The sequence below is a fragment of the Andrographis paniculata genome, unplaced genomic scaffold (genome assembly GCF_009805555.1).
Source record: "Andrographis paniculata isolate CXL003 unplaced genomic scaffold, ASM980555v1 Contig65END, whole genome shotgun sequence".
NCBI lineage: Eukaryota > Viridiplantae > Streptophyta > Magnoliopsida > Lamiales > Acanthaceae > Andrographis > Andrographis paniculata.
Window position 1 is genome coordinate 3,251,786 of NW_026137601.1, and position 18,208 is coordinate 3,269,993.

Genomic DNA, 18,208 nt, shown 5'->3' on the forward strand with positions numbered 1-18,208 from the left:
TAAAGAGTTGACTATAACGGAGGCTCTTACTGATAAATTAAATATTATCATAATTAAATGTATAATTTGTTAAAGGGTAAGATAGTATATTACTAAAATTTTAAAAAACATTTACAAAAGGCAATATTATTCCTAAATAATAATATTATTACTATATTACAGAAATAATACAGGATATTACATAACTGCCCCGAATGACGTCATCAATGGTGGGTGACTTGTTTTCCAAACTGTTGAACGGAAACCGTGTTCTTTTTGGGACAGTAACAAAAACAGATTGAAGAGGCAAATGAAATCGGGATTTGTAAGAAAATGAGCAAAAGTGGCTCCCAGTTTTCGCCTCAACTCGCAATCTTTCTTCCATTTGATTTCTCCTTTTTCGCAGTTCCCGAAACTCGCCTCTGAAACGTACATAATTTTACCCTAGAGTAATCGAATCTAATCCATTTAATTCGATTGGATGCCTTTCGAAATCTGTGAATTTTGTTCAAATTATGGGTTTGGGAGAAATTGATCTTTTCGACGACGCCGGCGGTAAGGCGGCGGCGCCGATGTCGGTGTCGTGCTCGATTTGCTTGGAGGCGGTCGTGGACAACGGGGATAGATCCTGGGCCAAGCTTCAATGCGGACATCAATTTCATCTCGGTGCGCACTTATTCTTACAATACTTTTTTCCTTAATTTTACAACATTTCCTGATGATAATCGAGATCTATGTAATTATATTTAATTTCTACTGTTTGATTTATGTATTGAATCTGTTAACGGAGGAGGAAGTTATAGTTTGTTGTTAGTTCATCTGCTTCGTTCCTTCGATGGTGTGGGCAGGCTACCTTGTTTAGGATCTGATGGTGACAATTGGAGATGAAGATGATCCATTGACTTTGTAAAAATAAAATTAATAATTAAGTAAAAAAAAAAAGAATTTAGCTTATGGGTAAAATGGGAGCATCGTTATTACAAGATATGGAGCTTCTGTTTTGGTATTGTGGCTTTAGCTGAGGAGTGTGTTGAATTAGTGGATAAGATTTGTAGGTCTTTTTTTTGTTCTTTGAATGATCTTGTAAGAAGAGTTGTTGTAGGTAGGTGAGGGTAGATAATTTGTAGTACTTTTTAAAAATAATATCGGGAATGGCGCTAATGGTAGTTAGTTGGCGACTTGGCGTAATGAATTTGATGCTGGAAATGGATAGATTTTGTGTAGGTTACATCGTTGTCGGGCGTCTTTATGCCAATATATTTAGATTATTTTTAAATTTTCTTCTTGCTCTTGGAATTTGATGTAGGAAATGGATTCTATTTTGTGTAGATTATATTTGTGTCGGGCGGCTTATGCCAATATATTTGTGTAGGTTATGTTTGTGTCAGCTTAATTTTCAATTTTCTTCTTGCTCTTGGAATTTGAGTTGTTTTCGAATTAGGAGACAAGGAATTTCCGAAGTCATGGCCTTTTGTTGTCTCTTATATTTATAAAGTTTAACATGTTTTTTTAAGTGTTAGGAATGAAGATGTTTGAGTCATTGATTACTCAATTTCAATTTGATGATCTCTCTTTTGATCAAATGAGGCCTTATAATGGTCGCCGTTGATGAATAAGTAACATGCGGTCATGTTTTTGTAGCCTTCTGATTAAATGCCTTGTGTGGTGTTTTTTTTAGTCAAATTTACAAATAAGCACGGCTTTGCGTAGTTTGAAGTATGTGGATAAGTGATCGTTGTTAGTACGCTAATACTGGAATGTTCTTAGAATAATTAGTCAAATGATCAGATGATTTGTGCCGTTTTATTTTGTCTTAAAATTTCATTCATATTGGGAGGAGAGTGATGTCACGTGTTGGATTCTTTTCGCTTGTGTTTTTCTCATCATAATATGCAATGTGAATTGTTTGGAAAATTTATCTCCCAAGATCGAATGTTGAACTTTCCAATGTTGACGTGCTTTATTACTCCGTCTGGAAACATCGACATGTATATTGTTTTTGCATTTATTCAGGCACTTAGATGTATTACAATTTGATGATTCTTCATCATGCTAGCTTGATAGATTAAAAAGTTTTTGGAAGACATGAATCGAATTTGCTTGGTGGCACTATGTATTCGCTGAGTTCTCTCTCTCTCACACACACAATGGATTATATCCATTACTTTGATTCAACTTACACTCATTTTGTATTTGTTTTATGGTCCACAAGTTGTTGTGAAACCATTACTTTGAAATTGGTCTGTCGAATCTAATAAAATATAAATATGAGTGAATGATAAGAACTTGTTAAAGAAATGCTTCTCTATGAATGATGATCTTTTTCTTCTATGTATCAAATTCTATTTACATAACACATTTGGATGTTTTGACGAGTAACATTTTTAAAAAAATCACATCAAATACATATTTCCACTTACAAAACCATCACATCAAATGCATATTTCCACTTACAAATCATCACATCATATACTCAACTTTTTACTGTTTCCCAAAATTTCCGAAACTCAAAAATATCTATCAAAACGAAACCTAAATCATTTGGAATCTTTGATTGACATAAACCTCTCTCTATATTTTGAAACTTCTTCAATGAACTGAGATGTGATTTAATGCAATAAACCACATGTTGGAAGAGTTACAAAAGTTGTCTGATATGCACAGGTATGGTTACGAATCAGCATATAAAGCACCATTTGGGCATATTGGTTGTTGTACGTAACTGTGTGAAACTCCATTTGGACATACTTTGATCCGTATTGTTAAGCCAGTGTCTGTCATGTTTTATGGGCATGAATCTTTGAACTCTCAAACAATTACTGCATGATTTGGAGGATGATGTTACGTTTTTATGTGTAAAACAATTAAAAAAATCTTATTAATATTGGCTTTCTACTGCATCGACATGTTGAAATTACAGAAAAGGCTTACATTCTTCAGTTCTTTTACTCGTTTTTGTTTATTTTATTTCACATCTTTATTATGTCTAATTTTATGTTGTAAATCTAAAGATTGCATAGGTTCAGCATTCAATGTTAAGGGATCAATGCAATGTCCCAACTGTCGGAAAATCGAGAAAGGACAATGGTTATATTCAAATGGTAGTCGATCATTGGCTGATTTTAGCATGGATGATTGGGCTCATGATGAGGATTTGTATGAGCTAAGTTATTCTGAAATGGTAACTTATCCAAATCTAATACCTAATTTTTGTGGCCTAGATTTGTAATTGTTATTATTATTATTATTTGCATTAATGGAATCGGATCTCATCATCCTAGGTCAAGTGGATTCTCAAGTTCCCGACATAATTAGATGCCTATGTTAATTGTTGTAAGATCGTAAGGTGCATGATTTGCATTTGTCTTTTCCAATGTGGAGCATTTGTTCCAATAAGCCGGCTACCTGATCTCTTAAATGCATACTATGATTGACATAATTTTGTACTGTTTCAACTTTCAATGGCATGTGTTAACCTTCTTTGTTTCTAATCATTATAGAGAATCCATTTACTTCAATATATATCTATATATATTTTTCCCTAGACATGCATTCAAGGACTTCCGAAGTGGTCACCTATCCTAGTACTATTATCGCCCAAACACGCTTAATTTCGAAATTCTGATGGGATGCAGTGTGTTAGGGTGCTATGGGTTGTGTCATTTGGTTGATCACTTAAAAACAAGCAAACAAACACACATGTCATGTTAGAAGAAAGCTAGGCTTCAAAGGAAAAAAATCACCATTAGTGCGTACGAATTCCATTTAAGAAGAACACAACTTCCTGCTATAACTTGGTAGAAATCTTCAGTGCCCCTAGCTCCACGTTTGGCAAGGAATTTTTGTTTCTCCACTTTCTCCCTTGCTTGTGCTGAATTTCTAAAAAATTTAAAGTAGTAATGTAATCCTTTTTAAAAGATCTGGCTTAGGTCACTTTTAAGGTGAGAATGGACAATTTTGGATGATAGGAATGACCGATACCATTGATGGTTCATATTTGATATCGAATCACACTTCCATCAAATTCCTCATTCATTGTAATTTTCCTGGTTTATTATTATTATTATGGCACTATGTAATGGAGTTTACTGGGTGAATTTGCAGTCATTTGGAGTTCATTGGTGTCCCTTCAGTACTGTAACAAGGCTCCCTTCATCATTTGAGTAAGCCATGTATTTTGATGAGTTTATCTTTGAAGAAACTAGATTAAAAAAAAAAAGACTGAATGATTTGATTTTGGAATTCAATATATTCTAAACCCTGTCCATATTTATTTTCAATCTATTTTCCTTGGTATTTTGACATTCATAAGGATTTAATTGCAAACCTAATGGCTGCTGGTGATCTTGTTTAAAAGTAAGACCTTCTGCTCTGCTGTCGTCTGTGTCAAACGGTGTGTTTATGACACATTTTCCTGATTCACTAATAAGTGAAATTTATTTTGAAATTTTAATGTACTAAGATTATATATGTAATCATGGAGCACCAATCTAAGCTACTTAATGTTGACATTGTGAATTTTAGCTTACTCTTTTAGGTTGTTTATCATATAGAAAGATAAAGAGAATGTTTGTCGAGGCATTAAAAATAGACCCTAATTTGATGTTTCAAAAACGAGAATGGTATTTTTGAACCATCCCAATAGTTTTATGGTTTAGTTGATTTACCTCAATATTTGGTGTGTTCGGTACTGAACTCCTTTATTTGAAAATTCCTATTAAATTTTAAATAAGATCTTATCCACCTTCTTTGATCTATGCCGGAAAATCCTCATTTCTACCTAATCGAAAGTCTAATCTATTAGCTTAGCTTAGCATCAATTAGTAATACAATTCTAGAATTCGAGTGGTCCTTTTCATTGTGTAGGAATCAATCATAAATTATGCTAATTATATTCACCTTAGTTTTGATATTTTAATACTCCACATGCGCTGATGGTCGATTCTTTTTAGTTGTGTAAATTATACATATAGTAATGAAATCTCATAAAAAATGGAGAGTTTGTAATTCAACAAACAAAAGTGCCGGTTAGAAATGACGAGAAATTTACAAACTTAAACATTATGGGCGTGTTTGTTTGGAGAACTTCTACAGACTTTTACTATTCACCAGAATCCCAATCATAATGTGTGACCCGACTGTTTTGTATCGTTCTTTATAACCATCTTTTTGTTTTTTTGTATTTTTAACGGTGCCTATGTCCTCCGTTTTTCCTTTCTAATGTTATTTCACTAACGATACCATTCTTGTCCCTACGAATCCGCAGGGAGGGGGAATTTCAATCAAGATCATGTAAGATTTTATACTCATCTAAATTTTATGCACACCGCTCCAAGATTCTGCAATCATACAAAGTATTCATGTTCCACAGATCACAATCTTCTCGGGCATCATGCTGCTGTCTTCGCCGAACACAACCCCGCGTCATCCACAACCCATCCTTGCCCATACATCGCATATTTGGGGCCTGTCGAGCCATCTTCTTCAACCTCTAGCGGGAGCATTCCGGACGGGCCCAGTTTCAATGGTCACTGGAGCGGCCCATCTCTTCCAAGCGAAGTCCCTTTCCCAACTCTGAATTTCAGCTATCATGATTGGGACCATTTGCCGCCTTTCTCTGCAAGCAATCGGACGAGCAATCCAGATCAACTCCCGGCCCCATCCATGACCCACCGCGCAGCTCGAAATGGTTCTGATGTCCCTAGACAAGGAATGCACCCGTTCATCATCAGCCACAGGTTAATACATTCCCCTCTATTTTTACGGCTTAATGTGTATGTATAGCCTCCACTGTCGACACTCTTTGGTTCGTAATTTTTTTTTTCTTTACAGTTCCGGTGGAAGAGCTCCGGGTTCTCTTACTTCATCAATTCTTCCAACTTACCCGAATGCTGTTGCTCCCTCGCGCGACCGTCCCCCTTCTATTCAACCGTATGTTCAGCAACCACCGGGCCCCCCTACGGCGCGGAGCTCTCATACCCCCTCGGGGCGAAGATCCAGCAGCCACATGGGTTTGGCTCAAGTTCCGTCTATGGCCTCTTCATCGGATCAATCCAGTGGCTTTTTCTTCTTCTCACCGAGTTCCTCCAGTCGAACCTACCAAGAAGGCGAGAATCTTCCTGTTCATGACCGCTTCCATGGTTGGGAACGCGAACAACGACAACAGACTGGCTTCCTACAGAGCCAGAGTCAGAGCCAAGCGGATCGCGACTCGATATGGGGGCCTTTCCACCCTCCAACGAGCGGGTTTCGCATGAGGCACGGATCGGAGAGGATGCCGTCGCAAAACCGGTGAGAATTTTATGATGAAAACTTGATGGCTTGGACTGAAAGAAAACTGGTATTATGTATGTATGTATGTTTGAGGTGCATACAATGAATTAAGTTTGCCATTGCACAAAATGGTGGACCTGAATTTGAAGTAATTATTATTGTTATTATTTGCTTGATGAACTTACGCTCTCTCTATCTCTCATGCTCTTTGAGGCAGATAATCAATAATATGCATGTTGGATTTTACTTTTGCCTGGAGTTTTACTCTTATTGGTCTTGGTTGCCTACTATTTGTGGTTCTATACTTTTTTTTTTTTATTGGTCTTGGTTGCCTACTATTTGTAGTTCTATATATATATTTTTTTATTTGTTTTATTTTTTTTTGACATGAAACTTCGCTGTTGCTGCCCGAAAGTATGTACTGGTAAACCCATATGTTGCAGGTGATCTGAAGTATCGGGGGTTTAAACCCATGAACTCAAAGTCACAAATTCAACCTTTACACTCTCTACAAAAAGAGAGATTTTAATATTCTCCACTATTCAATTGAAAACGAAAATATTATAGGGTATATTTCTTTTCAAGAGTTTGAAAAAAAATTAGTTTGAGTTTAATATTAATATAATGTATGATAGAATGTTTTTTTTTAAACAAATAGAGTTCAAATAATAAAAACCTGATGAAAAAGAAACAAACTTTAATTTTATTGTAAGTAAATAAGGAAATACTCTCTGCGTGCATGGGCAAAAAAAAAATATATAAATATTTTAATATAAAAGTAAAATAGATTATACATAAAAGTGTCGAAAAAGAAAATATTGTCTAATAATAACAGACATAAAGACATACTGAGCAACTATTGCACCATTGGAGAATCATTTGATAAAATAACTTCAAAAATATTTAATCAGCAATATTAAACAACAAACAGCACACAATCAAAGTATTCAAAGAAAGTAGCACCAGATGGATTTGAATTGAAGGCATCTGATTCGAATAAGAGTAAGCAACTTACTTTCTAGTATAGTATCATCCAAAGTATCAATCAATCATTCAACCAACTAAGCCAACCATTAATTGCACTATCCGCGGCGAATATGTTTCGGCCCAAACTCACTTGACCTGTTTATGTTAACAAGAGTAATGAGAAATGTAACTTCATATTGAACAGCTATAATATCACAAGAAGATCATCCTGAGTGAGATAGAGCAAAATACCGATGGAGATCTTGACCTGCTCTGGCTCGGGCTGGCGCTCGTCAAGCCCGGTTTTGGATGCTGCATCGTGGAAGTTTATTGAGTATTATAAAGTTCAAGATGTGCATATACAGATATCACAGGGATTGGTTTGACCTCAGTAAAAACAACATGAATATAAGTTACACTTACAGGTGATGCATTTCCAGATCTTGAAGGAGATCTGCCAAGTTTCAACAGAAAAAATTCAGATATGGTGAATCTTTCCATGCAACAATCTAAGGTCCATGTCAATCAAGAGATATGATGACAATATAAGGCGAAATAACAAATGCACATTCAGCTGTGACCTGAATGCTTCAATAACGGAACTCTTAATTGCTTATGAAGCAAAAAGGCACAATAAAAAATAATAACCAGGAGCAGAATTTTCAAAATAGATACCATTCCCCGCATATCAATTAACAAAAATAACAAAATTGCCTGATCAATGCATGGATTTCATCCAACGATGTTACGGCCATGTTAACTTATAGTTTCAGCTTTGCTTTGGCAAAATTCATAAAGAAATAAAAAATAAAATCCCCCTTGAAAGCATCCCATCTATAACTATTTATATCACATTCAACTACTAGCTTCCATTGTAAAATTTACTATGACTAAAACAATCCAAAATCACAACTCCAAAACTCATCTTATATTTCACACTAATATTTTTCTGGTGCAAAAGACCAAATGATTAAGTTGGAACATATACCATCTGTTATGAAGAACATATCCTTTGGAGGAATATGAAAGTCCAGCTTTTATTGTTCCACCAATTTCGTTGCTTACTATTCATCTGTTGATAAAGTTGATTTTAACATTCCCCTAAATCTTGCATGTTAAAATGAAATTTACCATCTTGGCTTTGCTGCAGATGCTCATCAACTAAAACAGCATATGGCCACAATGAAATGAGTCCACATGAGATTTGAGCATCCCAAGCCATCAAGTTCCTAAAATGCAATCCCCAGATCGCCACGAAAAGCCAAATCTAGAAAACAGAAAAGGTTCATTCATAATCATAGCATCATGACCTCAAGCTACATGTCCTTTTCAAGAAATTCATACACACTGACAGGTGCAATTTTTCTAACTTTTCCTATACCTTTTAATCAGTAACATTCATGGAATTGAACTGGGCTTAAAACCTTTTTATATTCTCTTCTTTTATTAAGTAGCTTTATATATTTTCCGCAAACAGGCACATCTTCAGCTTTCCTTGCTTCTGATAATCTTTCGACATACCTAGATACTATCTTGTTTGTATTTCATAGAATACATGCCACCGAATGTACATCATCACAATCATGTGTGTTTACTCAAGAACTACCATCGTCACCCCTGACACTATTAGAGAAACATATAAAGCAAGTCAACAGATAATAGCAATCACAAAATAGCACTACATAAACTTCAGACTTCAGAGAGAGAATCTAAGTGGCATTCCTACAACAAATTGCAGATACTAGACCTTGACACCCGACGGGGAGACTCAGATTGCGATCGTGATGCCACAGACCTAGAACGAGATCTGTTTGAACCAAGGAGAAGCACAGCAAATCATAATTTGATTTAACATACAAATTAAATTCTTTTGATTTCAGGGTAATGTTTGTTTGCATAATACAATGTGTTTTATAAAACAAATAGAAATTACAAAATTTACAATACCTTCTCCCCTTTTCATCAGCAGGGCTGCGAGATGGACTTTTGCTTCTTGAGTGAGGACTCCTACTGCAGCTTCTTGAATAACTGTGTCTCTTGTTATGCTCCTCCACCTAAATTGTACAAATGCATGGTCAAGAACAGTAAGCACTAAGATGCAAGGGAAAACCAAAATCCAAATCCAAACATACCCGTATATATGCCCGAGAATACTGATTACGAAAGAGAGAATCATCAAGCTTTCTTATCTACACAAAAACACAAAAAAGATAACTTTAGTAAAAATATAATGGTCATATTAGATAAATGTAAAAATCATCAAATTGGAAGATATAGAAGTATAGGAAGCCCAGTATATTTAAAAGTTACTGACTGCATGTTTCATGTCATCATAGTTTGTGTAATCAACAATTCCTCGCATGCCTGTATTAAGACAATATACACATCATCAGCCACACAAACATAATGCTAAAAAGCAGGCACACTAGATATTAGACCAGCCAAAATTATCAAAGGCCACTCATTGACAGGAAAAAATTAAAATATCTTACTTCTCCGAAACCTGTCTCTAAAAATGGAAGATAACATGATATCTAAGAAATCATGTTGACATAGGTATTACTATGTTCTGGAAGACAGCCAAGAAGTCAACTCCTATCAAAGGACTCACTATTCTAAATAGCTGGTTTATAATTTTATATTTTTATATATATAGTTCTTTTCCATTTAATAATGATAGATTGAGACTGCTTGCATATTGTTTTTTCTCCATTGCTTACCACCACTGTTGTCATGGCATTGCCATGGCTCCTGCCATGGCATCCTGGCGCTTTTTAGGGAGCGCCAGGACTCCTCGTCTCGCCATATTAAACAAAGTGACTTGGGTCAGCCTTAGCAAGGCAATGGCGATGCCTCAACAACGCCATGGCAATGCCATGGCACTAGGCAGGCTAGCAAAGAGTCTTGTAGATCTCCAGCCTAGCCCCCAAACTGCATCGACCTCAACCCCTAAATCTTGAACCCGATTCAATCTAACTTGTTACCCTCTCTCTCCCCCGCTCTCCTGTACTCTCTCCCGCTCTCCTCTACTCTCTCCTGTTCTAGCCATGGTTGTCCATTGTGTACAACCGCTTCATTCCATGGCTTACAATCGCTCTCCTTTACTCTCTCTTGTTATCTGCTTAGGGGTTATTTTTATTTTTTAAATGCTATTATAGTATTATTATTTAGTGCATTACATTATCTATTATTTATTTCACAGTTACTATTTTTAATTTGTAAATCATCTTTTAATTTTATTTGTTAATTATTTTGTATTTTTTTAACATGTTACTATAAAATTAATTATAAACATTAATTTTATATAAGATATAATATGTACATATAAGTTTTATACACTTATGCCGTGATCCCCATATTGTCGCCATGGCGGGCGCCATGTCGCCATGGCGGTATGGCGACAAAAGGGCGTCATGACAAACTTGCTTACCACGACAACATATATTTAATAGAAGCGGCAAATTTTTGCATATATTGGTTTTCTGATGATGCCTCTAAGAAGGAAAAATTATTTTGCTTAATTTACAAATGATATATATAACACAAGATAAATAAAGGTCGGTCCCAAAAATATAGTAAGATGCACCTAATATGCATTTAAAGAAGTGTTCAATACAGTCAGCAGCAGTTAATGGCTTGCTGCCAATGCACACAATTATTTTTAAGAGTAGAAATTAAGGTCCGGGGCAAAATTAAAATAATGGCCCTTAAAATATATTTTTTTTTATATTAATATAATTATAAAAAATAATTTATAAATACTTTTAAATTTAAACTTAACAATAAAGTTAATTTTGTATATATTAAAAGATCAAAATATTAAGAGTGCTTATTTAGTATTTTTAGTTTGAAGTGGTTTTTTATACTAGATATAAATATGTGGATAATATAAAAAAAATATTATATGATGAGTTATTAAATTATGAGTTGATATAATATATGTTATATATATTGTGTAAATATATAATTATATATTATATTGTTTTGCTAATATTAACCAAAAAACGTGCATTAAATAGTCTAAATGATTTATTTTGTTATGTTTTGTAATATTTTTGTGTAGTTTTAGGGTGTGTTCGGTTGTAAGACTTTTACAAAATCTTACTATACATCCCATTTTTTCCTCCCAAAAACATCAAATCAAACAACTATTTTTCATTTTTTATATTATACTAAAAATAAATTTTACATTCAAAACATCACATCAACACCTATTTACATCACATCATACAACTATCAAATTCAAAATTTTTACTATTCAAATTCCAACTCAAAATCCAAACCCCCAAACAAACACACCCTTAGAAAATTAAGATTGTCTTTGTTTGTGTGGGAGGCTTTTCACTAAAAGAACGCACCCTAAAAAATTTACATAGTAAAAATACTGTATATTCTTAGTATTATATAGTACATGATTTTCTAAAAATATTACAAACAATTAATATATAATATACAACATCAAATATATATAGAATAAAATAGAATGAATCAAAACACAAATAAAAGATCATGTTATCTATAATACATTTACAATTTCTCACATCCCAAAACAAATATACCAAATATTATAAATACTAGATAAATATACTACAAAAAATATAAATAAACACATAATTAGTAAAATTAATTAAAAAATAAATTAATATCAAAATGATTTATTTAAAAACCTAAAATTTGTAATACCCCCTATCAAGTTGAATATGAGAACTTTATTCTCATGTTTAAATAGAAACACATAATGAGGTAATAGACATCCAACCACCTATAACAATAGCTAACCAACCAAGTATAGATACTTGGAAATTACACAGTGAGGAGCAAGAGTTATGGAAGGAGGAGAAAAAGTCACACAAGATTGCTGAAAAAATAAATAACCAGGCAGTCATGAGTGTTCATTTCCGCAGAGTGCAAATGCTTCTTCATTGGCAAGTTTTATGACTATTTGACTAGAAGCTATTTGTATAAACATGTAGGGTGCGTTCGCTTTACAACTTATATCATATTTTCTACTATTCAATATTAACGATTCTTTAAAAGAATATACTATTTTTTCTTATAAAACAGCACATCCAAACTACTATTCAAACAATACACCAAAACCAAAATTAAAAATAAAAAAAATAAGTAATCACCAACTAAACACATCCGTGAAGGGTGAGAAGAATGATCTCTTACCATCACGATCACGATAAACATCAGCAAAGCACACATCGCCAGCTCCCCGCATGTGATCCTATAACCATCAGCAATTAACACATTTCATTAGCATTCACTAAAATAACAATGATATGAAGATGCAAGGACGGAATGATCATATCTTGAATCCACTTCACTCCATTCACAACCACTCAGAAAAAAGATAATTGTTGAAGTACACATGTTTGATGCAAGGGGTTTACTACCTTCAGATCTTGCCAAGAAGCGGAAGAAGGAAGCCCAGTCACCAACACTGCAGTTAAATATTATCATCACACATACCATAGCAATTCATAACTCAAATCAACTAATTCCTTCTTGTCTCTAAATGAATAAAATTTGTAGCTTTTTCTAGGAAACAGTATAAGTTAAAATATATATATATATATATTGTTTACTTGAATACACCCCTTGATATGCATTAACTGCATACAGAATAAAATTTTTAAATAGAACACACTTGATTCCTTGTTTCCATATACACTCAAGAAAAGATTTTCCATTACATTCTTCATTGAAGCCGAACATCAAAAGTAAAACACTTATTTAAAGGTAAGATCTAATAAGGGACAAACACCTTCAGAAAAATGGGGAAAAATAATAAGAAGAATCAAGATCTTTAATTGGACAGGAACATATTAAATATACATACAAGCACTTACCACGATAGTCTGAACGCCTTGAAATTCCACCACGACTACTTCCACTACTGTAACTAGAGTGACGATCATATGAAGATGATCCCCTCCCTCCATGTGCAAGTTCAACCTAAATCAGACAGATAGTGCAAGAAATTTAATGAGAACGGGACAAACTAATTTTATTATACAATACAATGACCATTATCTCACCCTCAGACGACATCCATCGAATTTATAACCATCTCGACCACGAATGGCATCATCAGCATCACGAGGATCTTCAAACTGAATTTCGAGAATTGAAAATAACAAACATTAGACTAAGAACAAAAATAGAAAAACCAAAGGCTGTATTTCAGGTCCTATTTATTCACCCCTCAGAAACATCATACTATAGATATATATATTTCATATATCACACATCATCATGACATCATCCATATGTGTTATTATATGAATCAATAATTATAGACTACTATATAAAGCAATTACAACAAAAAACTAATTAAAGGCCATGAAAGGCACAGCTTTACACCTATGAAAGTTACTTACGTAAAGCAAAATTATTCAGTGGATACATGCTGAGAAGGATATGTTGAAAAGCTATATATGACATACATGCATGTCTGGAGTAAAACAATAGTTTGTCAAAGATGTGAGAATGTTGCTCACCTCAACAAAAGCATAACCGGGGGGCTTCGAAGGAATTTTCAAATCAACACCCACAATCCGTCCATACTGCAGCATAGAACCAGGAAGGGCATTGATGAATGATGATGATGCTGATAATAATAATAATAATATCCATGCATACATTACTAAAACATGACAAACTCATAATTATGAACCTTGATTAAACATTAAAAAATTATTTCAGCAGACTTTGGTTGGCTAAGAGAACAACAATGAATACAAAAAATATTGAGGACATTATTATGCAGTGTCCATCACAGATAAACAGAAGCAAGGTTTCTTAGCTTGAGGCTGTTGGTCTTAACACCACCATGCACCTTATCAAAGTCAAACATTTTTTATATTTTGTCAGAATATCAGAGAGAGCAAGAGAGAGAGACAGCCCTAACTTCTTCTTCCTTTTTTTCTTTTGATCCTTTAAGGGTGTGTTTGTTTGGGGGTTTGGATTTTGAGTTGGGATTTGAATAGTAAAAATTTTGAATTTGAATAGTTATATGATGTGATATAAATAGGGTTTGATGTGATGTTTTGAATGTAAAATTGATTTTTAGTATAATATAAAAAATGAAAAATAGGTGTTTGATTTGATGTTTTTGGGGGAAAAAAATTGGATGAACAGTGGAAATCCACCAAAATCCTTCAAACAAACACACCCTAACTCTCCTGTCATAATTATTTATAGCATGCTTGATAGAAATGCTAGCCCATAAACAATATAGATAATGTATATGTCATATATTACATAATTTTTATTATGCTTTGACGCGGTGCACCATATGTCAAAACAATAGCGCGCCAATAGCAATGTTGAGGAGTGGAGCGGCAGTCCACCGCTATCGCTGCTATGCGATGTCGCATTTACGCAATAGTGGCTGTAGCACCATTTAGAGTTGGTGCAGTGCAGACCGCCGGAAAGTCTATGTTTGTTTTTACATGTAGGACACTAAGACTATGTATTTACAATATATTTTAGTGTTAATCAATCCACTAATTATTTTATCATAAAAGTATCTTTATTAAACAATTGGTTTAAATTGTATAATTTAACATAATATTGATACAAAACATGCTATCTACACTGAGAAGCAAACATTAAAAAAAAAAAAAAGTTATAGCCACTTCTTTTAGTAAAATATAGTATTTGCTTCATGTGGTAAAACTTGGAATGAAAAGGAATACTTTATCTTAATTGTCTAGGTCGACAAGATATAATATAGCTAAGTTTATGTTGCCCAAAATCATCCTAAAAGTAAATCAAAATAATCTTCTCAGTCAGAAAGCATTCCACTAAAAAGGCTCACAAGGATTAATGAATACTGATTCCAGAGAAAATAAGATTTCTTATTCTGTACTTTGCATAGGAAGCAGCAAACTCCTTTAAATACCAAGAGCTAGATTTAGCTAAATACAGATTGCATTAGGTTTGATGAAGCAAAAATAAGTCAAAATAGTATTCCCACTTCGAGGAGTTTAGAAGCTACTGATTGATTCCATTAAGGATGGATGATGGTAAGATTCAACAAATCGAAGAATCCTGAAGAAGACTATACTCCTCTCAATTTATTGTAATGATCTGATCAGATTCTCTCAATTCAATCATATGCGTAGAAACATGGCATGGAAAAATATTATAAAACCTATATCTCATTATACCCATATGGTCAATCATAACAAAATGATGAGGCATAATACATCCTATGAACTGAATCCAGTGATAACTTCTAAATTAAAAAACACATAAAAACAACCCATGAGTTCTAAAGGTTATGAATTCACTCTTTCATAAGCAAGCACTTAATACCGTATAATTTTCCTTCAATGGAAGCATGTTATTGAACTACTTCAATGAACTTTAACTATGTCATAGTAAATGAAACAATTTAAACTATGTATACATATATATCAACATGCCAAGTGCGTTATAAATTGTTTTAAGGTGATGTGACTTGTTGGAAAATGGAAAGGATTACAGGATAAACGATCAGCAGATCTATATGAAGAAAAAACAAAAATGTCTTTGTCGAAACATTGGTGGAAAATATCCGCGCTTAGAAAATCTTGGGAAATTATGTTAAATCCTTTGGCTTTCTGAGCTTTTTAACTATAAACTGTCAGAGAGGTGAAATCCACAAGCCTAGACTGGTTCAAATTAAATGCTTGTTTACATGGTTACCAAAAAAAGCAGCATCAGAAGTGTTAACAACATAACATATATGTTGCATGTTGCATAACGGAATCATAAAAATAAAAAAAATAAAAAAAATGAAGCGAAATATCAAAATCAAACAAATGATAGGACCAAACCTTATAAAACAAATCTTCAACTTCCCTCTCGCGAATGTCACCAGGTAGATTTCCCACATAAATAGTTTTGCTGGTACGGCCCATCCTTGTAAAAGAAAATAAAATCCATACTTAAATTAGCATATATTAATTCCTTCGACCATGGATTCATATACTAAATCAAACTATCCATATCCCTCTCCTTCATTCTTAGTTCACTCATCAAATGGCCACTCAGTTCAAATCTTGTAAGTTGGATCATTAACAAAGTTTAAAGAAAGAACTCTCCTTCTCTATTTCATCTTCATAACTACAATGTTCATACATATTTAACATTATACCATAGCTTGATATTTGTAAACAACAAACATAAAAGAGGAGTTCCTGATCAATACAAAGTACCTCCATCAATGACATCTCCCCCCCCCCCCCCCCCATTTTCAAACAAATTCAACCCATCAAGAAAGTATATAGTTTCTGAATAAGAAGACCTATTTCCATTTATTTCCCCACCGAAACATGTTGAAACGTTCAAAGATAATGTGCCATTTCAACATACTTTTTTTGGGGGGAAGGCTTAAAGCGCTACTGTGCACGAAAACCCTAGAAAGCAGGGGATTCAGATGACCAATTGACTACAAATAACTTAATTTAAACAACAGATATGGAAAATGTCACGAGCCAAACTCAGCCATCCAAGAAAATCAACAGACACTAAAAAGTTTCAAAAACCATCGAACTTGCTCACATTAACAGCGTTCAAAGAATCTGCCTGAACGATAATCAAGAGAGCTTTCCTTCGAGGGATGTACAAGTTAGTTCCAGCGAATTTCAAATAGTGAGACGAGACAATAGCTCTTGGAATGAGGGGGAGAGGGAGGGTTATGTAGCAGGCCGGATGGATGTTCTAGTACTTCCCACTCGGGAACAGTGTTCGCAAAAGTCCGATGGGCCGTATTAATACATCGACTAGAAATGGTTTGGTGGGTAGATATTTTGTTAATTTGGTTGTCGTTTGATATTGATTTATATTTTATTAATTTAAAATAATATTTTATATACTATTTTTTTTTTATTATTGATGAATATTGTTGGTTTTGATTTGAAATTTGGGTGTCTTTGTTTTGTAATTTGATTTGAAAATTTGTTTTGATATAAAATATAAAAAATTATATAAATAATATAAAATTAGTGAATATATTTAATATATTAATTGTTTTTGAAAAATGTGTTAATTTTTTTTTAAAAAAAGAAACAAACCCTACTTTTTGTTATAATATATATATATATACTTAGCTTGTATAGAGAAATAAGAGTACTTAATAGAATTAAAAAAAAATAAAATTGAGTAGAGAATGAGAATTAATTTTGGTAAAACAGAGAATTCAGTTGATAAATATAAAAAAAAAAATTCAATATATGAATGATCAAATAAGAATAAATGATTAACTGGATAAAAAGAAAGTTTTAACGAACGAGAATTCATAAAAAATATTTTTGGTAAATTTTTTTTTAAAAAAAATTATAAATTATATACGATATTTTTTTAAATATATTTTAATATAATTTCTTAAAACATAGTAAAAATTAAATACTTTAAAAATAAATTAAGTTTGTTTTTTTGTAAAATTGAAATAATATAATTTTAAAAAAATTATAAAAATTAAATAGTATAAAAAATTTTAAAAATTAAAAAAAAAAACATATATACAACATCATTTCTCTGTATACGGGAGAAAAATGAAAACATAGAAGTGAAAATAATTTATTTCTCAAGTTCTATTTTTCTGACTCAAACAAACAAGAGAAATGATATAATTTCTATGTACCAAACACAACCTTATAATTCCGACCATTAATAAGTTTCTCAAGCTAATTAAGTTTACTGTTTAACGGAGAGAGTATGAGTATGTTTATTTAGTGAAATTGTTTAAAAATATATATATATTATAAGAGTTGAGAATTATATAAGTAATATAAAAATAATAAGTATACGAAATATATTAATAATTTTTTTGAAAAATGTATTTTTTTTTTAAGTGGCGGAAGACACTTTATATTTTTTTGTATCTCTATTTTATGAAAATATATTAATTATTTTAGTAATATAGTATTAAATTGATATTATTATTTAAATAAAAACAATAATTCTAGGGGAAAAAATCACATTCTATTTA

The 18,208-nt window shown here is 32.9% G+C and overlaps 2 protein-coding genes across 7 annotated transcripts; one reads left to right on the forward strand and one right to left on the reverse strand.

Moving 5' to 3' along the window:
* Positions 1 to 261: 261 nt before the first annotated feature.
* Positions 262 to 6,516, forward strand: LOC127262388 (E3 ubiquitin-protein ligase RFI2-like). The gene is made up of 6 exons (XM_051291040.1): positions 262 to 645; positions 2,991 to 3,160; positions 4,084 to 4,142; positions 5,246 to 5,271; positions 5,351 to 5,717; positions 5,812 to 6,516. Exons 1-6 carry the CDS (start codon positions 495 to 497, stop codon positions 6,272 to 6,274), a joined length of 1,236 nt encoding a protein of 411 aa, XP_051146997.1. The 5' UTR covers positions 262 to 494; the 3' UTR covers positions 6,275 to 6,516.
* Positions 6,517 to 7,098: 582 nt separating this feature from the next.
* LOC127262593 (serine/arginine-rich splicing factor SR34A-like) lies at positions 7,099 to 16,960 on the reverse strand. Of its 6 annotated transcripts, none has more exons than XR_007841165.1 (16): positions 16,780 to 16,960; positions 16,053 to 16,137; positions 13,728 to 13,793; positions 13,266 to 13,340; positions 13,077 to 13,182; positions 12,621 to 12,667; positions 12,394 to 12,451; positions 9,533 to 9,582; positions 9,351 to 9,407; positions 9,166 to 9,272; positions 8,966 to 9,025; positions 8,350 to 8,485; positions 8,207 to 8,290; positions 7,642 to 7,672; positions 7,471 to 7,530; positions 7,099 to 7,374 (listed from the first exon to the last, which is right to left on the reverse strand). XR_007841165.1 is itself a non-coding variant. In XM_051291349.1 (14 exons), coding segments are annotated over exons 1-14 (813 nt in total). In that variant the 5' UTR covers positions 16,782 to 16,959; the 3' UTR covers positions 7,099 to 7,365. The 6 variants fall into 6 exon arrangements, 1 of the variants encoding a protein (XP_051147306.1); XR_007841167.1 differs by adding an exon at positions 8,643 to 8,841 and having other exon boundaries at positions 8,207 to 8,485; positions 16,780 to 16,959; XR_007841166.1 differs by adding an exon at positions 8,600 to 8,841 and having other exon boundaries at positions 8,207 to 8,485; positions 16,780 to 16,959.
* Positions 16,961 to 18,208: the final 1,248 nt, after the last annotated feature.

Bases quoted from the DNA above. Each gene is read 5' to 3' on its own strand.
- LOC127262388 (XM_051291040.1), top strand. From the start codon at position 495: ATGGGTTTGGGAGAAATTGATCTTTTCGACGACGCCGGCGGTAAGGCG. The intron at 3,161-4,083 runs GTAACTTATCCA...GTGAATTTGCAG, and splicing joins AGCTAAGTTATTCTGAAATG to TCATTTGGAGTTCATTGGTG. The intron at 4,143-5,245 runs GTAAGCCATGTA...ACGAATCCGCAG, and splicing joins AGGCTCCCTTCATCATTTGA to GGAGGGGGAATTTCAATCAA.
- LOC127262593 (XM_051291349.1), bottom strand. The intron at 9,273-9,350 runs GTATGTTTGGAT...TGTACAATTTAG, and splicing joins ATTCTCGGGCATATATACGG to GTGGAGGAGCATAACAAGAG. The intron at 9,026-9,165 runs GTATTGTAAATT...TGGTTCAAACAG, and splicing joins GCTGATGAAAAGGGGAGAAG to ATCTCGTTCTAGGTCTGTGG.